The sequence below is a fragment of the Symsagittifera roscoffensis genome, chromosome 2 (assembly GCF_963678635.1).
Source record: "Symsagittifera roscoffensis chromosome 2, txSymRosc1.1, whole genome shotgun sequence".
Taxonomy (NCBI): domain Eukaryota; kingdom Metazoa; phylum Xenacoelomorpha; order Acoela; family Convolutidae; genus Symsagittifera; species Symsagittifera roscoffensis.
In genome coordinates, this window is record NC_087063.1 from 19,094,590 (window position 1) to 19,121,872 (window position 27,283).

General features: G+C 36.6%; 1 protein-coding gene across 2 annotated transcripts in view; it reads right to left on the reverse strand.

Annotated features, from left to right (window-relative positions):
* Positions 1-15,812: 15,812 nt before the first annotated feature.
* Positions 15,813-27,283, reverse strand: part of LOC134839294 (uncharacterized) — a 38,621-nt gene continuing 27,150 nt past the window's right edge. For both annotated transcript variants that reach the window (XM_063854795.1, XM_063854794.1), the window contains exons 6-8: positions 18,912-19,103; positions 18,429-18,729; positions 15,813-16,365 (exon numbers count right to left, since the gene is read on the reverse strand). In XM_063854795.1, the coding sequence (XP_063710865.1) occupies positions 16,105-16,365; positions 18,429-18,729; positions 18,912-19,103 (754 nt within the window). In that variant the 3' untranslated portion in view covers positions 15,813-16,104. The remainder of the gene's footprint in view (positions 16,366-18,428; positions 18,730-18,911; positions 19,104-27,283) is intronic.

The following is a 27,283-nucleotide window of genomic DNA, read 5'->3' on the forward strand; positions in this document are numbered from 1 at the left end:
CAAAATCGATTTTCATGGACTTATGCTGAGAAAGAAATTAATTACCAGAGAAGAATAATGGATTATAATGGATTATTTATTTATGAGAAAAAAATGATTATAAGCCATTAAAAATATATTTAAACTTTAAAACTGGCATCTATAATTGATTATACTGCTGAAAATTTTGCCCTAAAAATCCATTGTCTTCAATCATTATCAATAAAACTCCCGAGTGGGACTAGATGTTTTACAAGTTAATTTTGATTATAGCCTAGGTTCGTTTCAAATTAACCGCAATACTAACGATACGTCAATAAAAGCAAAATTTTGTTTAATTATCAGCATACAAACGCATCCCGCATAAAAATGTAAAAACTAATTTTATTTGCTCGTTTGTATGAAATGCATTTTTATACAGAATTGTCTTCCAGAACTATTACATGCTTGGGGAGGGAGTTCTACGGTAGGTCACTTAGAGGGAGACTGTACAGTTGATCCGTTTTTTAAACTGTTTTTAAACCGTTGTTTTTACTTCTTTCTTTTGAAATCTAACTCGTTAAGCATGTTTCTGAGGAAGCAAAATTTTATTTACTCTGAGCTTAAAAGTTTTTTAGGCAAAACTAGCTTGCTTTTTGAATCATGTCACGAGCGTTTGCACTCTGGTGTCGTCAGCCAAAAAACATACGGTTTTCACGAAGTGAGGTTCCATGGATCATAATCGATTATCATGGATTTTTTGGGTCTGTCTCTGTTAATTCTACTTTAATTGATTACAGTGGGTTACTAATCGATTATAAAACAAAAAAGTGATCAAGTTAATCTAGAACATTTTAATCTAATTTAATCGATTAAAATGATGATAATAAACGGTGAAATTATTTTGGATTATGATAAGTTTTTGTGAGTCAGGGCCTGAACTTTCTAAAATCTTGAAGGTAAATAATCAAAACTTGAACGCTGCAATCACTAATTTGAGTTTTATATTTGACTCAAGCAAAAAAAATGAATTTTACCTTTTTTGTCTCCCTGTCAGCCTAAAAACCTCACAGTTACTACTACTACCATCAGTTACTACTACTCCCCCTCCCTCACCACTTGCAATTACTTACAAATACCGTGGAAATTTGTGAAAAATACCGTTAAGGCGGCCCCTCCCAAGATAGGGTAGGTGGGGGTACAATAGGTGGGGATGGAGTAGTTGAGGGGATTGAGAAAATGGGTTGATGTAGTTATACGTATTAATTTAGGGTGTGATAAGATACCAGAGTCTTCAATTTGGGTGTTGAATTTCAGCAAAAACTGGGTCTAAGTTGCGAGGAATACACTTTTGCGAAATGTAACTGAACACCGGTAGGTTTACATAACGGATAGATTTTGAGTAATAGAGAAAAAGCTGCAAAGTTTGAAACAAAATTGAAAAAAATTAAAAGAAACTATAATCCATTAACATCCATTGTAATGGATTTTGAATAGATTGTAATCAAATTATTTTCTTGAAAAAAAATGGATTAAATTGAATTGTAACCAATTGCTTGGTCCTAAATTGTAATAATACTTGATTAGAATTACAGCAAATTTGACCACGAAAATCGATGGTAATCGAAAATTTTTCATGAAACCCCACCGCGGGCTATTTTAGTTCGTTTTTTCTTAGACTTAAAATCAATTATATTCCATTAAAATCCACTATAATGGATTCAAATATGAGCAAAAATGATGAAAACTAATTGGAAAAATTGCTTTCTTTTTTGCCCTTCTTACGGCCTACTTGGTTTTAAAAAATCTCTCACATATTGGTTTTTTCCGCAAGCCTGTATTATGTATTGATTACAATTTAAACAGTTTCATGCCAACACTTAGAAAAATTTCATGACGTTGAAAAAATCGACCAAATTTGGCACGCTTTCTCAAAATTAACAATTCTCCCCTCCCCTTAAAAAAATGTTCACAAAATGCCATGAAAATCTTGGCGTTTACAGAACAGCCCAAAAATGACTTTTTGACGCATTTTTAGTTGATTTTTATTTTGAAAAAAAATTAACTTTCAGGTCAAATTGCTGCCGTAACAATAAAACATGGGGCAGCAAAAAATTGAAAAGCTAGAGATATGTATGAGTAATTAGGAAAAAACGTTGGATAGAAAATTAGGCAAGAACAGCTGGTTGCTGTGTAAGTAGCGCAGAAAGTTCCAATCACATTCATAAAAAATTACAAAAACAATCTTCTTTTAAAAAAAAAAATGAGTGCCATTTTTTGTGCTTGATGTGATAAGAGATTCATACAACGCGCAAAGTAATTTAAGGAATTAATTATAATCGACGCCGGCTGTCTTCAAAAATGGATAACAAGCAAAAAAAATTAAATAATTTTTGAATTTGTTTTTGCCAAGAAAATTCTGAATGAAACGCTTAAAACTAGATTTATCGCTTTAAAATGAAGTAGCATCAAGATACATTTGTGATCGATTATCTCAGAATTTAATGGGACCGGCTATAAAAGCTCTGTATAATCAATTATTATTCATGAAACTCCGGTGCGGGTCATATTCGGTCTGAATATTTGACACTCTCAGACTTTATTGGCGTTAGACAATTGGTTGAGGCACAGCGCAAATACCATTTTACAATTTTACTAACATTTAATTTTTTTTCAGGTACCTAAGCAAATAGTTTCTTAACTTAAAATCACCCAGTCCCAAAACATGAGAAACTTTCATTCAAGTTTTTTTATTGTAGGCATTTTTCAATATGGCCAAAGCATCAAAAAATATTCAAGCCCGCGTGGGCAACCAAATACTCTTTTTTTTCTGTTTTTTCAAGCCTTAGGAAGCCGATGAAGATTAAGAACCAATGGTCTCACGCGCTGGGTACTTCTCAAATATAGGCAGAAAGAAGACAAAAAACAAAAGAATACGCTTTGTCTCTATCTATAGTTGTCTCATTTTTGAACGAAGCTGCATTCTTATGCCTCCGAAAAACAGCACACGTGGCTTTGCCGCCGTTTGACGCATTAGATATTACTAGTAATAACTAAAAATAGGTGCACCTGCCTGGCTTTTATTCCCCGCTAATCTCTAAAATAGTAACTGACTTGCGCTCTCTCTGATGTTCGAGCAGCAAACCATATCGAAACACTTGTTTTACTGCTTCTAAACCACAAAAATGTGACAAATTTCACTGGGCTTGTCAAACATTTACTAGTTTTTTATTTAAGTTGGTAAATTATTATTTAATTGGTTCTTTTGAAGTGGTACAGAAATTTTTACATTTCTAATAATGTGTTCGGGCGGCAAAGAGAAAAAAGAAGCAAAGAAAAATGGCGACGACACTGAACCCTATGACGTCATCAACAAAAAAGACAAATCGGATTCGAGAAGCCTGAAAAACGGCGACAAACACACATCTAGCCGATCAACATTAAAAAGTCACTCTGAGTCCAAAACGAAAATGGACACAGACAGAAAAGAGACAAAAGAAGAGAAGAAAGAATCGCCGAAAAAGAAACAGAATGTAAATTTGAACAATAAAACCTACCCTCAAAAAGGAAAAATTTCTCCGAGGGTGGGAACCGAATCTAGAACTTCGAGGGCATCCAAGGCGAATTATGGAGGAGACAGAGGTGATGGAGTGAGGACATCGTCGGAGGATCGACCCAGCTGGAACAACAGTGTTTCGGTGAGAAGATCGGGTCCACAGCCGTTTGGGAATCTCAAACAACTGTGAAGAAGCAAATTTGCAAGATTAATTTTAAACTGGCTGCATATTGTACATAGAGTAGTTGAATTGAAATTGAAAATAGCACAGGTTTGAGCGGTTTGCCAAGAAGCCGACATTTAGAAGTTTTGCGAGTCGGATGATGTAAACTTTTTGGCCAACCGATTGATTTTGAAATTTGAAATTCTCCGCCTGTATAAAAAAGTTGAAATTCTCCGCCTGCATAAAAAAGTTGAAATTCTCCGCCTGCATAAGTTTGAAGGGGGATTGAGGTTGTTAACTTGAGACTGGTGGTTTAATGGATGCTTCAAAAGTTCTCACTCATGATTTTTTAAGAAAAGTATATTTACTCCTTTTTGAGAAAACTTGGAAATTTTTCTTCCATATTTTTTCCTTAATGTCAAGTTTCATGAAAAAAGTTTGTACTGAACTTCGCTCAGCTGTGCAGCGATCAGGTATTAGTGTTAATGCTCGTAAATTGTTCTTTGGAACCATTCTAGACTGTCATACCATCTGATTTTGCATCCAATAAACAGAAAATTACAAATCTGTTAAGAAAAGTTTGAAATCTTCAGGTTATAACCGCTCATCATCCTGTGATTGGAAGCAAGAATCACCCAAGAAGAGTAGAATTAATTTACTAAGTAAAGCAAAGTTGATGATCAAAATTGATGCGACAGCCAAAATTGATACAAGTGACCGGAGTCTTTCTATTCTCTGACTCCTCCACTTTTTAACAGATTATTTCACCACATTCAAATCACCACTAAAAATATCAATTTTGCGCATTCTCCGATTTTTTGCGCATTTCTGAGATCACTTCATTCCATTTAAAACCAACCAAAACTTTTTTTAGAATGGTCAGTTTTCTTAATTTTTTTCTGCTGATCGTATTTTCCTCTGTGTGGTGCGTCGTTGTTTAATCTTAAACATGACGTCATCAGTGTGCTAGCTATTTCGTGCTAAACTCCATTATCGGTCAAGGTCGTTACCGACCTGCCAATCCACTTGAACTTTAATAGCATGCGCTCTATTCACTCTCTGTCAACTTATGAAAGATTTGAGTTGTATTTACTTCTATTGTCATGACATTATTTAAATACTAATCTATCTACATTATCTATATGATAAAATAAGAAGGAGAATTAATTCTTGTTTTAAACTGTCTTTCGACGTTTCACATGGCGCAGCCAGCAGTTTCGACCTCCGAGGATCGAACTGACCTGTTGGGCGTATCCGTATTTTGGCATAAACCAACTGCGGACCCACCACATAGCTGGGACTCGTGGATAGGTCAATTCAACTTGGCAATTACTCTAAGAGAGAGATGCGATCCACGAGAGTTATTAAAACCGCCGGGTATCGTACACGACGATCCTGCTCCAAAACCAGAAGTCGTAGGGGCGGATGAAGATGCTGCAGCAATCGCAAGTCGTCTTGCACGTAATGACGCAGCAGTCCGGAAAGTCACAGAGATGAATGAAGAGCGTCGGGCGAAAGGTCCCCGAGTGGCACCAGGAGTGTATTATTTCGAGGTTGAACAACGGGTTAAGTCTCGTTTATTCTTCTCGCTCGGCTCAGAAGGGAGGAAAAGATTCCTCCAAAGTTATCCTCATGCAGATCTGAGTGAACTAACGTTTCGGGAATTCCATGAATTCTGTGTTCTCCTATTCAGAAAGGAGAAAAATTTCATCATTGAACGTATGCAAATCTACAACGCGGTACATTCAGACCGAGAAAATTTGGAAGCATTCTATTTACGATTGACGGGACAAGCCGCCCTGTGTGGATGGACAATTGATCAAGAAAAGGAAGTCGTCAGAGATATATTCATCGCAAAAATGAGATATAAGGATATCCAGAGAGAATTATGCATTCACCCAGGTGCTACTCCGGAGGATTCTCTGAAATCAGCTTTACTGCAAGAAAAGGGAGCACAGACGGCAACCGACTTGCAAAGGCAACTCGGGAGTTCGTCGTCGTCGGGCAACTATTCCCAGGCAGGTAATACTATGGGTCAGAATTCCAGGATCAAACAGGAACCCACATTCTCTGTCCAGGGTAAGAAACTTTCAGACAGGATTAGTCGGGCCCAGAATGGTAAGAAGAAGGAGATCAACAATAAATCGAAGTCATGTTATTTCTGTGGTAACAGATTCTCACCAAACCACAAGCAAAGTTGTCCAGCCAGAAATGTTACTTGCAGGAATTGTAACAAAAAGGGACACTTTGCCAAATGCTGTAATTCTAAGAATGTAGCGAACGTGGAAGCTGAGTCAGATGAGACAGTGGAAGAAACATGTAATTTCATCACGTCCGATAGTGAGTCGGAATTCACTGTTTTATCTGTAGCAGCTGTGAAACCAAGTCTACCAATTAAATCAGTGAAAAGGTTGGAGGTGGTAAATGCAGCCACGGGTAAGTTACGGTCCATCCAGATTACACTACGTTGTGGTAAGACGTTTTTCAAGGCAACAGTAGATACTGGGAGTCCAGCCTCCTTCGTGAATAAAAAGACAGCAGACTATATTATAAACACGGTTCCTTCAGCCAAGTTCTTCACGGTTCAAGAAAGTCCAATTGATACAGTTTACGTTGACTATAATCGGAAGAAAATTGAATTGATGGGTACGTTGATTGTGGATGTATCATCTTTGGGATGGCATATCAAGTCTGCAAAATTCCTCATATCAGAAAATCGAACACGCTGTTTACTGGGTTTGGATATGCAACCACAATTGGGAGTAAGAACAACGCAAGTCAGACCAGATCGTCCTTTGGTGGGAGAAGTCTCCCAATCAGACCCGAATTTAACATCGGATTCATGGAAATCTCACTTTCACCAGAAGTTCCATCGGGTGTTCAATAGAATCGGCAAAGCCAAAAACCACAAAGTATTCTCTACGTTCAAGTCTCCACTTGTCCCAATCCAAGAAAAGGGTAGGAGAGTGCCGGTGCATATTCAGGATAAAGTTGGTAAGGAAATTCAAAAACTCATTCATGAAGGGCACGTGGTTAAATTGAATAAATGTACCAGTGAATATTTCATCTCTCCGATAGTAATTACGGCGAAGAAAGATGGTTCTGTGAAATTAGCTATGGATGCTAAACCTATGAATGAACAATTTCATAAGAATCATTACCAAATGCCAAATTTGTTAGAACTATTGGACTCAGCCGCCCAGATAATTACATCGGAAATTTCAGGAGATGTTTGGTTTACGTCCTTAGATTTAAAATATGCCTTCAGCCAGATTCCGCTCAGTGAGGAAATTAGCCGACATTGCAATTTTAATATCGTCTGCGGAGAACAAACTGGTACGTATCGGTTCAAGACGGGGTTTTATGGTCTTACGGACATGCCTAAGGAATTCCAAAAAGCGATGGACAACACTCTCCAGGGTCTGTCAGGAGTATTTTGTTTCCTTGATGATATTCTGATTGTCTCGAAGGGCTCAGTCGAGGTTCATAATATTCTTGTAGACAAGGTGATAAGTCGTCTGGATAAAGAAGGTTTTGCTCTGAAACTTTCGAAATGCGAGTTTTCCTTAAATCAATTATCTTGGTTAGGATACGATATTGATTCAGAAGGATATAGACCGAAACGTTCTAAGATAGAGGCAGTGGATGTATCTCACTTTCACCAGAAGTTCCATCGGGTGTTCAATAGAATCGGCAAAGCCAAAAACCACAAAGTATTCTCTACGTTCAAGTCTCCACTTGTCCCAATCCAAGAAAAGGGTAGGAGAGTGCCGGTGCATATTCAGGATAAAGTTGGTAAGGAAATTCAAAAACTCATTCATGAAGGGCACGTGGTTAAATTGAATAAATGTACCAGTGAATATTTCATCTCTCCGATAGTAATTACGGCGAAGAAAGATGGTTCTGTGAAATTAGCTATGGATGCTAAACCTATGAATGAACAAATTCATAAGAATCATTACCAAATGCCAAATTTGTTAGAACTATTGGACTCAGCCGCCCAGATAATTACATCGGAAATTTCAGGAGATGTTTGGTTTACGTCCTTAGATTTAAAATATGCCTTCAGCCAGATTCCGCTCAGTGAGGAAATTAGCCGACATTGCAATTTTAATATCGTCTGCGGAGAACAAACTGGTACGTATCGGTTCAAGACGGGGTTTTATGGTCTTACAGACATGCCTAAGGAATTCCAAAAAGCGATGGACAACACTCTCCAGGGTCTGTCAGGAGTATTTTGTTTCCTTGATGATATTCTGATTGTCTCGAAGGGCTCAGTCGAGGTTCATAATATTCTTGTAGACAAGGTGATAAGTCGTCTGGATAAAGAAGGTTTTGCTCTGAAACTTTCGAAATGCGAGTTTTCCTTAAATCAATTATCTTGGTTAGGATACGATATTGATTCAGAAGGATATAGACCGAAACGTTCTAAGATAGAGGCAGTTCTCGCTCTGGAACCACCAAGGACACTCAAACAACTCCGTTCATTCATGGGCATACTCAACCATCTACAACGGTTTTTACCGAATCTTCAGGTCCATTCCGACCAATTACGCCCGTCACTAACGGCAGGGAATAAAAGCAAATTTGAGTGGGGGGAATGTCAGCAAATGGCATTTCGCAACATCTTACAGCTGATCGCGAACATAACAAAAATGTATCACTATGACCAAAGCCGGAACTCGCGAGTTAAATGTGACGCTAGTCATAGTGGTCTGGGTGCAGCATTAGAACAGGAGATAGAGGAGGATGTTTGGGTGCCAATTGCTTTTGCATCACGTTTTCTAAACGATCAGGAGAAGAAATATAGTACCAATGAATTAGAACTCCTAGCAATTGTATGGTCGTGTGAGCATTTCCGAACGTATTTGTTAGGGAATCATTTTGTGATTCTAACTGATCATAAAGCAATCATATCTGCATTAAAGACGAACCGTGGAAACAAAACGTATCAGTCACGTTTAACTCGATGGGCTGATAGGTTATTACCTTTCGACTTCGATATTTTCCATATCTCCGGCTGTAAGCTAGGAATCGTGGATTACTTATCTCGGTTTCCAACATTCGAAGCTCCACCACCGAGTAGTTTTGATGAACAATATGTCGTCAAATGCATTAGTCGATTCTTTGAGGCATGCGAATTCTTGGACGGTTGGGCCAAGCATCATACTTCATCTGAGGAGTTATCAAATACCGTGGAAATAGGTCAGGATTATGTTGTACCTGTTCAAATTAACCTAGTTGAATTATTGGGAAATTGTCAATCTCGGATCAATTGTCCCGATATCAATAGTTCACTTGTTGCAACGAACAAGTGTGGAAATAGAACGGTAGAGGGCGTCTTATTTCAAGACATTCAATCTACTTCGGAAAGTTTATATCCGCTAGAGGGCGACAAAATGTTCGCCATTTGTCAAAATAACTCCTCTAATCCGCCAATTTCTCCTCCGCTAGAGGGCGTCCAAAGTGTTGGCTCATATTCTAGCCAATCAGCGTCAAGTATTAACATGCCGAATTTTGCCACTTTCTCAGCATGGATCATAACTTATCTGCCATTTCTAATTTTATTGTGGATTGTTACTTTGGCAGTGAGCAGTTGTCATCTGTTGGCATTAATAGTCAATTTTTTTGTCTTGATTTCAACATATCGGATTGGTTGGATAGAAATTATTTTGAGTGTTTTTCACTTTCAGACTGCAATGAATCCCAACACAAGTACCAACAACACAAACGACAGTTTCGAGCAGTTGTTAAATCAGTATCTGCCGGTCACTAAACATTGGCTCTCCTCAGATAGAGCCAGGCCGCGGTTTCGCGCGGGGGCTGTTCGACCCAGAAGATCCACAACAGTTCAACGAGGAGTAGAATTGAGGAGTCAATACGCCCGTATTCTCGCGAATTTCAGGTCCAAACGGGGCAGGATGCCCAAACTACTATCTCAGTCAGTCAACAGCCTCGAGATTTTAAAGTCACCAGTGGTCGCTGCGGACCAGAAATCATTAACTGGACTGGTGGGAATTCTGGACTCAGATGTATTATCGGAGCTAACGGATGAAGATGCCAGTTTAAGCCTCATGAAACGAGCAATTATCAACCGGGATTACGAAGGATTTTGCCGTATCGACTCCTATATTAAATCATTTTGGCATTGTGCAGCGGTAGTTGATGGCTGTGTTGTGGTGGATAATAGGATCGGTATTCCCATGTGTCTTCGCAAACCTTTGTTATCTCGACTTCATAGATCACATGCGGGTCAGTTAGCAATGGTTGACGCGGCACAATACATCTGGTGGCCCCGAATGCATCGGGACATTATACAACTGCAAAGATTGTCCTCAGTGCACAAAGTTTGGTAAGAATTTGAAAGCGAACGTATCATTTAATTCATCCAAGCCGTTACCCCTTTTATCGGGTCCTAATGAAGAGCTGCAACTTGATTACGCAGGCCCTCTACTTGACTCATTGGGTAACAGTATTTATATCTTGGTCGCAATCGACCGTTATTCAAAATATCCGTCGGCTATGATTACACGTTCCACGGGAGGACGGAAGATCATTAAATTTCTTAAGTCATACATTCAACAGCACAGTATTCCCAGATCCATTAAAACAGACCAGTACTCCGGTTTCAAAAATAAATTAGTGCAAAATTTTTGTCTAGAGAAAAATATTGTACAATATTTTTGTCCGGTGGGGGACCATCGTGGCTGTGGTTTAGTCGAACGGTCGATACAAACAATTAAGCGTCGCTTGGGGGCCTCTCGGTTAAGTTCGGATTTCTCTAATGTTCAGGATACCCTTAGGAATATTATTGAAGATATCCGGGTTACAAAAAATTCAGTTACCGGGGTCTCCCCGTTTGAACTTCATTTTGGTCGTCCTCCGAATACGGAGCTATCTATAGCGGCTGATCGGTTAACGTCGGGAATTCATTTAGACAACCAACGTTTGGAACGGGACCTGCTCACACCAGAGCAACGACGGGAGCAGTGCGATAGTCGCCCTAGAATCAAAGTCGTCAAGAAAGGACAATCAAGCCCGACGGTGTCTCCACATTTTGGTGGAACCACAGATTCAATAGCGGATACACCCCACTACCGTGCACTGGAGAGCTTGGCACAATCTGCAAACCAGTGGTTGTCATTGAAAAAGTCTCTAACACATCAGGAGGGGGTCAAAGCCCTGAAGACTCTGACGGAGAGAAATCAAATCCTCGCAGCCACTCTTCGTTCGAATTTGTCTGCTGGTACCCTCAGATTCCGGAACCAAATGCCAACGGAACAAATTCGCCCTTCGTTGCCAAAACGTAATTTGGATTATTTAGTATTGAACGAACCAAATAAGGTCGAAATTTTTCGGAAATTTCTAAATAGGAAGTCTGGCAAAGAACTTTTCAAACCTTATAAGGGCAAAATCGTGCGGATCACTGATTCCACATATATTTCTGATAAAGGGAAAGTTATTAGAAGGAATCACTTGGCAGTGCGTCTTAAATCAACCCCTCTAAGTTTTTCAGGAAAACAATTAACTCCGGTGAAGAAAGGGAAGAAACGCCCAAACGTGCCATCTTCAACATCATCATCGGAAGATAATAGGCCTCTCAAACGAGCGGGTTCCAGGCAACGTATTTCAGCGAAAACAGTGTACGTGCCTGCTCATTCGAAATTTCCTTCTATGCCAGTTTCACATACTCCACCTCGCGGTCAAATGGTGGCGTTAAAATTAAGGGAAGATGCAACTTCGGAGGCTCCGGGTATACAGAACATCCCGTATCCACAGCATTCTACTCCGATGGTAGACTTGACAGTCTCTTCCTCTACGTCGGGTAATCCAGGAACAGAGGCTCCTATTAGCGTCAAGCCAAGGTGTATTAATGTCAAACCGAAATCCACAGTTATTGTCTCTTCCTCTAAGTCTGGCAATTCAGGAACGGAAATTCCTATTAGCATCAAGCCAAAGGCGCCAATTCCAATAATGACCCCAGTAGGCTCAGATCTTATTCCTATCTCTTCAGACGATGAATCGTCAATCTTGAAGTCACAAGTAGGAACTTCATCAAAATTGGTAGCATCGGGTTCTAACAACCAAGATAGTCACGGCATACTTTCGGAACAGGATGGGAATATGTCTTCTTCGTCAAATTCGTCACGATCTTCTTCACGACGAAAAAAGCAAACTACATTCTACGGTAGCCCTATTAGACACTCAGTTAATGTCATTCAGTTGCAGTCAGCAACTACGCCTCCGTCAACTCCTGCCTCTCCGGATAAGAAAGTCCGTTTTGTCGTGTCCAGTTCTGATCGTACTAATCAAGTAAGCCAGTCTCGGGCTGATATACCCGAGGATTCCCCAAAACATAGGAAATTTATTCGTTTTCCTAAAACGAGCACTTCCGACTTTCCTTCGCGTCGGTCAGATAGATAAAACTTTTGTATTTATCGAATTCGGCATTTGGTCCAGAACCTATACAAACTGTTGTACCCTGTATTTGTTAAAACTTTAAACTTTATACCAAATTTCTATTTGTAAAACTTCATGTCGGTCAGTCAAATGAAACTTTTGCATTTACCGGATTCAGCATTTGGTCCAGAAATCATACAAACTATCGTAATTAAAACTTTCGCATTTATCAATTCAGCATTTGGTCCGGAAATTATACAAACTTTTGTATCTTGTTCTCGCCATAATCTTTAAATTCATATCAAACATTCATCTATGATAGTCATTTCCATAAATCTTTTGCCTACCTTCACGGTTGCATATGTAAAAGCGCAGTTATTAATTTGTACTTAAGAGTAAAGAAATTCAAACACGGTTTGAATTTTTTTCCCGAGAGGGGGAAATGTGGTGCGTCGTTGTTTAATCTTAAACATGACGTCATCAGTGTGCTAGCTATTTCGTGCTAAACTCCATTATCGGTCAAGGTCGTTACCGACCTGCCAATCCACTTGAACTTTAATAGCATGCGCTCTATTCACTCTCTGTCAACTTATGAAAGATTTGAGTTGTATTTACTTCTATTGTCATGACATTATTTAAATACTAATCTATCTACATTATCTATATGATAAAATAACAAGGAGAATTAATTCTTGTTTTAAACTGTCTTTCGACGTTTCACACTCTGAAAAAATTCTTCCACCAACAATTAAGCATAAATTTGGCCCTGGAAGAATCATACTTTGCCATTTAAATACGACCTCATTGATAACCTTATTCTATTCTTGAAGCCAAAGGCTGATCTAAGATTTTATCCAGGGGGCGGATTTTCAGAAAAAAATTTGAACACTTAGTCGACCTTTTCCTTTTTTTAGGTCGACTAAATTGATTTTCTGAGCTCTCCCAAATCACTCTAAAGACCCTATTTTGACCAAATTTTTTACGCCGCAGGAAAATTTTACAAAAAATTTTTGACCAAAAATCGAGCTTTTTTGGCGCGCACTCTCCCTTCAAAGGCGCCTTCAGAAAAACTTTAGGGTTAGTCAGCGAAAAGTGGATATCTCAAATCCCATCCCTACTTCCGCTTCTGCTTGAGCCTTAATTCCAACAAAAATGCACGAGTTGTATGATGTATTGTGTGTTCTTTACTATTTTTCTCATGATTATCTTTCCATGCACTTTACTGATGTCCCGCTGAAAATTACGAGTTCAAAATCGATGTCCGAGTGAAACAGTTTTGTTTGACATAAAAACGTGGAAACTTTGAGGAATTGAAAACTTTACAAAAGCTTTGCTCATTTTTTCAAGGAAACTTGTAAAGAATGAGCTAATTTTCAAAAATTCTCATTGTTTTACAATTGAAAACTACAGAAAAATAGAAAATGCTGTTTTTTCAGGCTTTTCTATGGATAAAACCCCGCAAAATTTCAACCCAGGTTGAGTTTACTTGCCCGCAAGGAGGTTTTATTGATATTAATTGATTTTAATTGATTCTCATGGCATGGTCTGTCTCCATAAAATTTTAAAATAATCGATTATAATTGATTAATAATGGATTGTAAAACAAATACAGTGGAAATTAATCTGGTCCTTTACATAAAATTATAATGGATTATAATGGAAAATAACGGATTATAATACCTTAAAGAAAACACTTTGATGAGTAGGAGCCTAAATTTTTCAAAATTTTGAAAGTAAAAATTCAGAATCTGAACGTTGCAATCGCTAAATTGTGTTTTACATTTAGCTACAGCAAAACGCTGCATTGTTTTCTACTTGACATTTTTTTCTAATTGTGCCGCCCTCCCCCTAGCCACGTACACTAACTCCTATCGTGTTATCTTCCCTTTTTTTAGACCATCTCCCTTCCAACACCGCTTACCCTTTACTTACATTAGCCGAAAATTTACGTGAAAAATACCGTAAACGCGTGCCCCCTACACACTAAGAGACCCCTACACTTAAGTCACACTAAATTTTAACCCTCTACAGATCTTTACGCCATCAAACTTACGGGGTTTCTCTAAAAATAGAAGGGTTATAATGAATTAGGATCGATTGCGTGGTACCGAAGTTTAATTGTGAACAATTATAATCGCAACAATTTTGCGCACCAAAATCGATTACAATCGATTATGATCCATGGATTATTTTCGGCTCTACAAAACTGCTTTTAAGTTTTTTGTTATCGCTTCCCGCACTGAAGTTTCATGGATAATAATCAATTATATTGGATTTTCAATGTCAGTCTCTACAAAATAATAATAATAATCGATTATAATCGATTGAAAATGTATTATAATGATAACATTTTTTTAAGCAATAAAATCCCAATATAATCGATTATAATCGATTATAATCGATTATTTTCAAAAAAAATTATCAAAAGAAAAATAATCCATTTTAACCGATTGTAATAGATTATAATCTGTTTATTCAAATCTTTTTGTTTTCATTTTTTCAGAATTTTGCTAAACTTAAGTTAGTTATTTTGTTCTCTCGCTTAATTTCATTTTTTCCTATTTTCAATCGAGTTATGAAAAATTACAAAAATTTACCCCACGCTTACCCGTACTGCCAGTTAGATTTAGATGTCCCCTAACTAGAGAGAGAGGGGGGGGGGGTACGTCGTGGTTGGGGGATGGGGGATGGCGGTAAGTGAGGGGGATGGGGGATGGGGGTACGTGATGGGGGCTACGTGGGGGGATGGGGGTATGTCAGAGGGGTACGTCGTGGGTTGTGTGGGGGGTACGTATGGGGGGGGTACGTTGGGGAGGGAGGGTGGATACGTTGGGGAGGGGGGGGGGGTATATACGTTGGGGGGGGGGGGGACGTTGGGGGATGGGGGTACGTTGGGGCGGGGGGTGGGGGTTGACGTGAGGAGCTGGTCAAAAATGCTGTTTTTGGGCACTTTTTGGAAAATTACTACATATTGGCCGCCCCTAGATGAACGTGTTCGTTCAAGTTTTGCATAAAGTTGCAAATATTAGAGTCATGATTTACAAAATTTAATCAATTTTCAAGGATTTTATGTACAAAAAATAATTCATTATTTTGAAAACAAAAATGGATTATAATCGATTATAATGGATTATAATGGATTTAAATTTTTCCAAAGTAATCGATTATAATCAATTAAAAATCGATAACGTGGTCTAAATTTGACATGATAATCGATTATATCGACAACATTTTAGTCAACGAAAATCCATTATAATCGATTATTACCCATGAAACTTCGGTGCGGGTTGTTTTGTTTTGACATTTATATTTTTTCTCACACCAGTAATTGTGCTTAAGTTTTTCAACCAAACTTAGATGTCATTAAATACTCGTTCGTGGGATAAATCGAAAAAATGACAGTAATCTGAAAACCTTTGATTGGTATTTTTGGTTGTTCTTCAAGTTTTTTTAGGAGAAATTGGTAAATCAAATGTCTACCTGGAAAATGGGTCGACGAAATGTGCAATCTTTTCCAAATAATAACCCCCCCCCCCACCCCCAGTGCTCGCAAGAAAGTTAGATCTGCCCCATACGCTGTTATTAGTAAATTTTGTACATAAATTCTATTTCGGGCATCATCATTGATCTGCAGAAAAACATAGCCGGCATCAATTCTTCGTACTTTTTTTCGCTATTCGAACAGAAACGAAAAATTCGGAAACTTTATTGAGTTTAACTCGAAATGAATCGCAGCATGCTAATGTGACAAGGCGACATTGAACTAATTTATGATACATTTTCAAGCTACATAGCAAAAAGCCATCATATCACAACATAAAAAAGAGTTTGTGAGTCTCTCCAGATTGCTTTTCTCTAATCATTTTGTGTTTTTTGTCTGTCTATTTGTACTAGCTGCTCGGACCGTCAACTGTTTTTTTTTAAGCGTGTCAGACATTCTATTTCTTGGAAACAATTTCTGTTCAGACAATTTCTTTTCCTTTTTCAATGCATCTCAGCATCTCAGTCCGCTCTCTTGCTTCTTTTTTCAAACTTGGCTCTGAAAGCGCTCTGCTGATATCCCACTGATACTGTTCACGCCGTTTGCATTCGGAACTGTAATGGGCGGGGAAGTGGTCTCTAGTATGGAGCTGCCGGGGGAGGAATTGGGAGGGGACGAGAGAAGGGGGTACGAGGAGGTCAATTGGTTGAGCGGGGGCAGGGAGAGGGTCGAGCGGCGGGCGATGAGGGGAATATGAACCACAGTGCCGTTTTGATGTTGTTGCTGCACACACGAGTTCATCAATGGCTGATAAAAAGAAACTTTTTCATTCTAGAATACCCGGTTGCCAAGCAAATTAGACTGAGGGGCTTTGACCATAATCGTCTTCGCAAAAAAATATAGGATAAAAATAGAGTTGTATTTTGTTCAAAAAGCTTTCGCTCTGAACTTATGAATTTATTTTGACAAGACTGATCATACGGGGGTTTAAAGATTGCCATTTTGGTCAATTTGGGACAATTAACGCGCGATATATTTCGCGCTATTAACGCGTAAGCGGAGAGTTAATCCGTCATAGAAATCGTTACAAATTAAGCTTGTTTGCCATAATTGGTTTGTTACAAGGAGCGAAATCTATCCTTTTGTACTTTATATGGCGTGTGGGGGGATGATTTTCATAAAAAATTTTACATTTTAGAAATTTTTTTTTCATTTTGTTTTATTTCATTGAAATTTTAAATGTTATTACTGCTCCATAAACCTTAAAGGGCAGTCGGAACATTCAGGGCTTCGCCCTGATACGAGCAGTCTTGTTCAGTTTAATTAACAATTTTTGTTACGGCCATTTGAAATATATAGCGGAACTTTGAAATCGAGTGTTTTTAGTTTTTTATTTTTTTGTTTTCCTTTAATTTAATTTATTTTTTTATTTTTTTGAGGATTTTTATTAAAGTCTGTAAAAAAATTTCCTCAGAGACGAAAAAACTGGTTTGAAAATTTCAATTTTTGGTTTATTTTTGAGAAAATGAGGTTTGTCAAAATAAAGTTTGCAGGCTTACAATAGCTTACTTGAGCTTAATTTAAGCTGTGAAAACTTAGTTTTACTCGAGTAAAGTTAGTTTTTTGAAATTTCTAGAAAAAATTTCAATGAACTTTTTTTTGTTATTCTAGTCATTTTTCTACAGAAACTGTTTCGCCTATTTGACTGCGACTGTTGAATATACCTAGTTTCTTTTTTTATTCAGATCTTACAATCACACCATCCAGAAAAAAAACGACACCAAATTGAACAAAAATCGTACTTTTTCAAGACTATGATCAAAACATTCTGTGCTACTTGCACAGTAACCAGCTATAGTTATAATTGTAAATAGATTTCAGATCGAAAGTTTCAAAGCCTTTTTTGGCATTTTCTACGGTAGCTCGAATAAGAACTGAAAAAGTTTTGATATGAAATCCTACTTGAAACCGCCTGATATTTCAAGTCTTACATGGTTTTGAATGGAATCCAATGTTCCTTTCAAATTTAAGTGGTCGAACAAAAAGTCAAATAATTACAGGTGAACCATTAAATGCTGTGGTATCTCGTGCTATTTTTGTACATCAATTTGGGCGTGCAGACCAAAAACAAGACAACCTTTATTTCATACCGGTCAAAAAGTAGACAAATACTATATTAATTAATCAGAATCGAAAACAGAAAGCAAACTTAGGAAATAAATAATTAATAATTATTTATTTCCTAAGTTTGCTTCCTGTTCTCGATTCTGATTGGTTAATATAGTAGTTGCCTACTTTATGATGTGTCTACTTTTTGACATGCCTACTTTTTGTTACGTAGCGATCAATTTGAACTCTTAAATTGAAACTCCGAATGACGAAATCTCTCAGTCTATTCTCAATACCATTTTCAGGATGGGTGAACTGGAAAATGGGTATTGTAGGAGAAAATTTTTTTCCTGTCAAATTTCCTACTCTGACAATCAGAAATCTAATAAATTCAACTCTTATCAAAACTCCTCCTACACACTAATGAAAATAGTAGCAATATAAAAATTGCCAAAAAAAACCCGGTCAAAATTAACCTAAACATTTATGAGTGAAAAAATGCTTTAGTATGACAACTACCCTTTCCGTTCAGTATAAATTGGTATTTCTGGTCTGCGTAATGAGAGAATTACTTACAAAAATAAAAAAAGTGTAAATTGGTATACCAGTGTAAATTGAAACTTTTTACCTACAAAAATAGATAGTTAAGAGAACATCATTAAAGTAAGCGAAGCGAGCATATAAACATTTTTGAAAAGAAAAGTGAAAGGAAGATACATTGTATAGTACGCGCAGTGTAACCCAAACAGACTGGTGTTCACCTGTTGATTATGGTCCATGACAGCCACATTGACTAGATGTGGTCTATTGATTTGCGAAGATGACGCTGATGTATGGCCTTTCATGGCCTTGGTGTCTATTGAGAACCACGTGATCAACAGACAGAGGGGTTGTGTCAGAAAGAGAAGAGAGTCGACGACTCCTTGTATGTACAGGAGAGAGGGTGGGACCTTCTGGCTGTTGTTGTCTTTGTCTCCTCCTTTTCCGTATTGGGAGGACACAAAAGCAAATTGGCTGATTAGACAGGAGGGAATAACTAAGAGCAGAGACACTATACCCCACCTAAACAGCTCAAGGTTTTTGTTCGAAATTTTGGAAAACGTTTCAGAAATTTCAGCCCTCTCCTTGTCGAAAAAATACTAGAACGGACCGTGTATTTTCTCATTGTGACCGACTATAAGTTTCGGAGACCGGAATGAACTGGGTTGATTCTTCATCATTTTTCCCATGCAGCACAATATTACCTGTACAAGTAGTTGGCCATGTAGCGCCTCCCACCATCACTGAATGCAGTCTGGGACTGAGAGGGGGAGGAGGAGTTTGTTCTCGAGTTGTCTGATTGCGACTGAGGGGACTTAACTGGGTTCGGGAGGATGCTGGAGTCTCCTGATTTCCCAAGAAGTACCTTTCGGAATTTGCCGACTTCACTCAAAATTCTGAAACACCACAATTTGTCGTTACGTGCATATTGCTTGTGATACGCTGTTGATAGGGTGTGCTGCAGTTAGCATTAAAAATTCTATAAGTTTTAGAAGCATGGAAATTTTTTGAAAGGATGGAAAAATACGGGTAATATGGGGACCCCCAAATGAGAAGTTCAAAAAAACGCATCGGAAAGGACCCATCAGAACATTCAGGATTTTGTCCGGTTTTTTTTTTCAGGCATACTTTGCTCCAAGAGCTTAAAAAGGCTCGACATGTTCCGACGAAAGGAGTGATCAAACAGAAAAGCATGGGCTAAGTTTGAAAGACTGACAAACTATGCATTTTAAGCTGATAAAATCAAATTTTAAATTTTAAAAGTTGAGATTTAAGTGTTAAAATTTGAGTCGTGTTTAGAATTAGTAAGACCAATGAGCTTGCCTCAAATCAATATGAAACATTTTTTGTAGTGCAGGATATATAGTTCGCATGCTTAAAAAATGCCACGCCCTCGCTTCCAGCATCAAACTATACCCGTGCGCTTGTAACAGGGCGAAGCCCTGAATGAACCGACTACCCTTTAGTTGGTCTCAAATCATTTTTGTTAAATTAAATATTGCCAAAATAATGAAGTTTTGGCTGATAATAATAAATCTTAAGTGATAAAAAAAATTGAACTGCGGGGTCTTTTCGGTTATACCCCCCTAGATTAATTAAATTGGCAATTCAAATTTCGAGTTGAAAATGAAAGCGCGAAAGCGATTGAAATTAAATAACACTCGCGTGCAATAAGCAGCAGCTCGATTAGGAAACCTAGTATTAATTTTGACATATACTTTTGTTTCCTATTCGAGCAGCTCGTAATTGCACGCGAGTGGTATTTAATTGTTTGTTTCACTCGCTTTCGTGCTTTCAATTTCAACTCGAAAGTTGAAGTGCCAAATTTTTTCCTTTATAGGGGGTTTACCTGAATTGTGTATGAAATGGGCGTTCAACAGTGCCGAAGTACAACAGTGCCGAAAAAGGCGGGAAAATTTCAGATGTTTTACACGCATTTTCTAAAGAGCGGGAAATTACTGGCGCTAATTATCAAAGAATACCACTCCAATTTTGGCGCCAAAACGTCTAAGTTGCAAATTTTCTCTCTCAAAATCTTTAAAGTGTCACTTAAGATTGTAAACGTTCGCCGTTTAATTTTTGATTACCGCACTTAATATGTTGAAATTTGTTCATATTTTCGGCACTGTTGAACAAAATTTTCATTTTCGGCACTGTAGAACTAGTTCTTTTTCGCCACTGTTGTACTTCGGTACTGTTGAACTGCGCCGTATGGGCTTAATAAGATGAGGGATATTTTGCCACGCAATTTATAAAACGAAAAGTTTAGACATACTCCTGGCCGGAAAATCTAGTTGAGTGCACATCCGGCTGGTCCCAAGTAGATCAAAGGATCCATTTTCCGAGGAAGCAAAGAGTTTTGTGAATTTGGTCTAAGTAAAAAACCAACCCCCCCCCCCCCAAGAAAGTCGGAACAAAAAATAAGTAGTTTAGCAAGATTATTGTCAGGTTAATATAGAGGTGTTGCAACTCTACATGCCCGTGAAAAGGTCCAGGGATTGAAAAAAATAGAAAAATCCCGAGAAAACTTCTGAAAATCACCACCAAGAATAAGAATTCCGCATTTTTAAAAACTTGGAACAAAAAACTAAACCACTTTATCCCCATCCACAGTGTCGTACCCACCGGCAGAATATCACCAGCCAAGATATCTCATCATTACGAGCCCAAACTTTGCACTGGATATGCGCACAATTTGTGTCACTAGATCTCTGAGAGACAAGTCTTTAAGCTTGTTAAAAATTAGTCGGCACGATCAAAGAAATGAAAGAACTCAAGAACAAAGAGAGCGTTCTTGTTGTGTAATCCGCTTACAAATTCACAAAATACACAGTTTGGCCTCCTCATAAGGATATAATTTAAAATACCCGATATACTGGTGGGTAGGGATTCGATTTGAATGTGGCTGCAAAGACTGGCAGATGCTTGTCACGTAAATTGGTTTCTGAAGATAACTAGTCTCTTATCTTCAAAAAACCAATTTACGTGATACGCATCTGAACGTTGGCGCGTCTATAACAGTCCTCATTTAACCGTTAACTACCTTTAATATGAACTGTTTTTGATAGATTAGAAGTAAAAACTTTTCCGGTTTTATTCGAGAAAAATTCAGATTAAAAGTACAATAAACCGCATGTGTTTTGGAGAACCTAATAAATGGTTGAGTAGAGTTAACAAATAAAATATATGGCTTTGTTCTAAATTGAAATACAGTGAGCACTGAGTTGTCAAATAGTTATTTGAGCCATCTCAAAATTAGCACTTCTGGTGTTCCTGGTTGTCTTAAATCATCAGTTTGTCCTGTGACTAGATATCTGCGAAGCAGTCTTGAAATTGAGGTAGCACATCCAGAAAATTTTAAAAACTACCCTCATCTAAAGTTCACAACGATGCAATCCGATAGCATGGGTGCAACATGACATTTTGCTTTAATTGAACGTAATTTTAATAGAATTAAATTGAAAATTTATGCGCCTAATGAAAAGATTTCAAAGCGTTCAGAAAATTTCCTGATAATCGGTTTTGAACGAAATTTTTTTAGGGGATCATTTTTAAGCCTATTTCAGCATCAACAATTGAAAAGCATATAATGCTGCAGTATTTTTGGCTAGTGCTAGATCCTATTTGAAAAAAAAAACAGGTACTATGAGAATGAATGTGTTTTGTTGGTTCTTTTTGCGACGCTTTGGTAAATTTTTGCAATTTTTGTTGAAGTTTCAATTTTTCTCAAAAAGTACGGTCTCGTTTTTCAAAAAATGGTAGCAATGGACAAACCGGCTGCTCTTCTATGTGACCCCACATTTTGCTAGACTCTTTTCAATTTACCCCACGTACTAGATACAAAAATTATAGATGAACTTAAACGCACAAATCTAAGATGAAGCTTTCAATCAAAAGAACAAATTATGGAGATTTCCCCTTCTGAAGCGGTTATTCTCTAAATTCGGTACAAAAAAGTAACGGCCTCAAACAAGCTCAATTTTCGACCTTTTGGTTTAATTCTGAAACTTCACAAAAACTACCGCGCCAAATCAGAGATTAAGGAATTTATCGAAAAAAAAAAAACAGTTTTTTTTCTACTTTTTGGCCCAAGCGGCTTGCGTTTTGAAAAAAATATACATGGCCTTAGAAAAAGTCCATTATTTGAAAATTTGTCCAATTTTTTGAAAACGTCCTTTTATTGCTTCAAATTCTAACCTGCTGATTCGAAGTTTGATAGTTAAATCAAAATAGCCTGGTACTTATTTTTTATAAAGGTAATCTGTTTCACATTTTTGCGGAAAACATAATACGGACTTGAGTAAAATCCATTCATTGATATTTTTTTCTTCGCCGTTTTTCTTAAGTTTCATCACTGTTCTTGAAAACTACTGGCTATATTTGAAATTAAACGTCCAATTCAGAAACCAGGTTGCGAAAACTTTCCTTGCATAATAGGCTATTTTCAAGCTTTAGTGGAGAAAATTTAATGGATTTAGAAAAAATAAAAACTTTTGATTATTTAAACCGTTTTTTGGTATTTCTTTTCTTTTTTTTCGAGAACTACCCGGTCAAATATAAAATAAAGACTTCAATTGAAAACGCGTGAAATCGCTTTTCTTTTAGATAAGCAGCTAATCTCCTACTTTAGCAGATAAATTACTAGGGTTTTGCGTAAAGTCTATTCTGAAATTGAGAAAATTAGGCATTTCCGTATCAGTACAAATTATGATTAAAAATTTTATAACAGGTACATCCAGCTTTGGCTGGGCCACTAGTTCACTTTCCAATAACCGTAGCGCAGATTCGAGGACGTGAGTGAAACTCTTAAACATCAGGTCGGAACATTTAAATAGTTTTTTTTGCTCGAATGTTTGCTGCTTTATTGGTGGCTAGTGTTAGTAAAATTACAATTGGTCGTGGAAGAGATGTTAGAACGTGATACTTCTGATCTCTCCAAATTGATCTTCAAATTTTTTTTCAGGGTGTCTTTTTAAATTTTTTTTCTAATTTTAATTTATTTAGCCCGCTTAAAGCTCTTTTTTGAATTTTCCTTGCTTGTGTTTCTGTTTTGTCAAAGATCCAAAAAAATGCCATTTATCAAAACTTAGAAAATTGGAAGAAAAGTTGATTTTTCAAAATATTTGTATGGATCTTAGAAACAAAAAAAAATTACTTGGTTTTCCTAAATTCATAGAACCATCGCGCAATTTTTACCCTTACTTTTGTATTTTACGCGTTAATGCTTAAAATAACGTATTAATTTTTGAATGATGTCACGAACAGCTTAATCTAGCACCAGGTACCAAGACTAAAAAAGGAGAAAGAGAACAGTTAAGTCTGCCGTCAACTGCTTCTCGCTTCCACGACATAGTGAAACCAAAATCAATAGTGGTGTCCGGCTAATAACACGACAATTATTAAGACGACTAGACTAGTATTTCAATGGGGATTTAAAGATGACAATTCAATCAGAACAAAGAGAAAACAGAGCAATAACTTCCCTCATTTAAGTTTTAAGGTTCGAGCGTATTTTAATTGAGAAACGAATAACCAATCAGAGGGCTGCAAATTTTTTTTAGTCGTCTTTATGGTTTGTCGTCTCGATATCATCTCGTCTTACTGACCTGTCGTCTTATTTGCCTAGCACCATGAATAGTATTGAATCGGATGCCATCATTGACTTGTAATCTCTTCTTTTCTTCAGTTAGATTGTGAGCTGAGAAGAACAATCAGATAAGCAATGCAGTTGAAGACAGGTGTATTTTAAAAGGATGCACATCAGGCGTCAAATAGAGGAGTGGCAAACACAAAGGCGTTAAAAATTATTCATTTTTTAGCAATTGACTCTGCTCGAACTTTCAACAGTGATTGAATCCAATTTCAAGAGGTACGGAAGATTGTAAATACCCAGGTCCAGTCATCTTGACAACCTTGCCAAAATGTTGAAGATTCTTGAAGATTTATCAAAGATAGCAAAGAAAAGTTAAAATAATTCCGGCTTTTTCCAAGGTAACTAAGCGTCTAAACTACATGAATACCGCCTCAAAAACATGTACGATAGCTCCGGCAGCTCAACAGAGGAAATTGATTTTTCGTGCAACCTTGAAAAGATCTTCAAGATTTTTAAAGATATCAAAGAAAAATTCCTTATTTTTTTTCGAAAAAAACTCATAGCAAATTAATAAGCAAACACTTAGTCAAGCTGCTCCGAGACTACAATAAAATACCAAAACAAAGTAACTTTCAGAGAAATTTTTAAAATTAATTTCATGGTTTTTGTAGATTTTTGCAGATCATTTTTATTAATTTGAAACTTGTAACTTTTTGAAGGTAAACTCAGAAAAAATCTAGAAAAACTCCAAATCTCATTAACAATTTGCAACTTCGTTGATTTTGATCTAAATAGAAACTCAGGGTTTCTGTTTGGTTTTCAAAAAGTTTAGAGGCTACTTATATTTTCAGTTGAAATTTGTTTGGTCACTTGTTTTGTTTCTGTTTGAAATTTGCAATATTTTATAGACCAAAAAACTGATGATTTTTAGTTCATTTCTTTGGTTCTTAGGCGCTTAATTTGGTGACATAAATTACTTTATCTGTATCTTTTTGCCTAAAATTGCTTTAAGGCTGATAATCATCCGAAAATTTTGAAATTTTTTTTACTTTGATTTGAATTTTTTTTATTCTGATGATAATTAGTTATGCGCAAAATTTCATTGATTGTTTAGAATATCATTGTATAATTTCATTTGACTTTTTTATAATCATAATGGTCTAAATTTAAGTGTTCTACAATTGAGTTTTCAAATCGAGAGCTCTGGAGAATTTCTAATTTTTTTTTTCAGAAAATTTTAGATTTATCTTCAATAAGACGGCCGAAAAATTTGTTGAAATCTTGGAAAATCCTGAATCTAAAATCGCCAATCTTCCTCGCAAATTGTCAAAAGCCTTTTAAAAAATCTTTGCTCTCTTTGTTTTTTCTTCAAGATTCTTTGAATTTTCTTGAAAAATCTTTGATATCTTCCAAGATTCTTTGGCAAGAACTTGCCACGACAGTCAAGATTTTCTTTAAGATTTAACCAAGATTCTTCAAGATTTTTCAAAGAAATCTAAGATTGATGGACTTGGGTATAAATACTTGGAGAATTTTCAAATTGCACTTAATATTCCTGCTTTTTATCAACATTTTTTCGAACAAAAAAATTTAAACTCAGTTTGAATGAAATAAACTTTGCTGCTATTTTCCAAAAATATTTGCAAAGAATTGCGGGAGAAGTTCGAAACAAAAAAAATGAAAAACAGCAAAACTTTTTTAAAAATATTGAACTTAGGTTTTCACGTTTTCAGGTTGTCCGAGTAAATTACTGGCCAGGTGATCTTTTTAAATTGAAAGTTTGCTACAGAGTGAAAAAAATACCCAGAGTAAACTTATAGAATACAAATAAACTTATAGGAACTTTTCTACTCATTTCTTCTGCACTTTTGTTTCTCTAAATACAAACAAGACTGCTCGTATCAGGGCGAAGGCCTGAATGTTCCGACTGCCCATTAAAGTTTATGGAGCAATAATATCATTAAAAAATTAAAGTAATAAACCAAAATGAAAATTTTTTTTCAAAAATTTGAATTTTTTTTAATAAAAATCATCCCCCACACGCCATATTAAGTACAAAAGGATATATTTCGCTTTTTGTAACAAATCAATTATGGCAAATAAGCTTCCTTAAACCAATTTGGAACGATTTCTAAGACGGATTAACTCTCCGCTTACGCGTTAATAGCGCGAAATATATCGCGCGTTAATTGTCTTAAATTGGCCAAAATGGCAATCTTTAAACCCCCGTAACTTTACGAAAAATGATCACAGGTAAAATATCTTTTCAAATTTGAGCTCAGGACAACAATACCTTTCGAATGATATAAAAAAATTCCGTCAAAAATGGCTAGTTAAAAAGTCGAAATTTGTCTGAAGAAAAAAAAACCCACCCCGAGCACAAATATTCCGTTACTTTCGTATCGAAAGTCGGAACAATTAGTAGCTGAATTTGTGTCGCAATGCAAAAAGTTTACAACTGCATCTGCCTCACGTTTTTCTTTATTCATCTGAGTTGCATCTAATAGCATGTCGGAACAACCAGCATGAACGCATTGAAATTGAAGAAAGCGCTTGATTTCAATGCTGTTTTTGCTTTGTTAATAAAAACAATGCCTGCGTAGTTGAAAAGAAATACCGATAGCTGGAGTAACAAAAATGATTGTAGTAATCATCAGAAACTCAATTTAAAAAATTAGACTGCGTTTAAGTAAGCTCATTTGCCAGCATCAGAAATTTTATTTGAAAAAATTTTCGAATTACAAACTTAAGTAACTCAGTATTATAATTCTTTTCACTAAATTTAATCAAATCCGGAAGGCTTTGACATTTGATGGCATAATAATACCGACCCATTTGAAATCTTGCAGCAGTACTCGAACTTTTTTTGTAAAGTTTCACTTTCTCTCAAGGATATTCCTTTTAATTTACCCCAATAACGAATGGGGGAAAAACTAACATATTTTATCAAATAAAGTTTGTGTTTAGTGAGTTGTATTCCGACTTTTGAAGAAAAAACGGAGTACTTGAGCTCGGGTTGGTCTTTTTACAGACAAGTTTAGACGTTTTGACTAGCAGTTTTTGACAATTTTTATATTGTCTGAAAATAACTAAAGCCCGGTATTTAAAACTAATAAAAAATATATATAGTTAACCTGCGATCATTTTCCAAAAAAAGTGTTTCGTCCTATTATAACTTATACGGTTAATTAAACCATTCCAAATTGACCTGGTGCAAGCAGCTTGCTCTTACTGCACTAAGTCAATGCAGTGTTAAAACAGCTTGACCTTACTTAATTGTTACCACACGCAAAATGTATCATAGATAGCGTAAGGTATAAAAACTTTAAAAAATCACATAAATCACATAAAAATTGCATAAAAATGACCATTTTGAAAAAAAGTTATATATTAAGAACATTTTCTGATTGTTTTTGAACCTTTTTTGAACTTTTTTTCAAGATCTTTTTTTAAAAAAATTTTGAAATCCAAAAGCTTTTGACT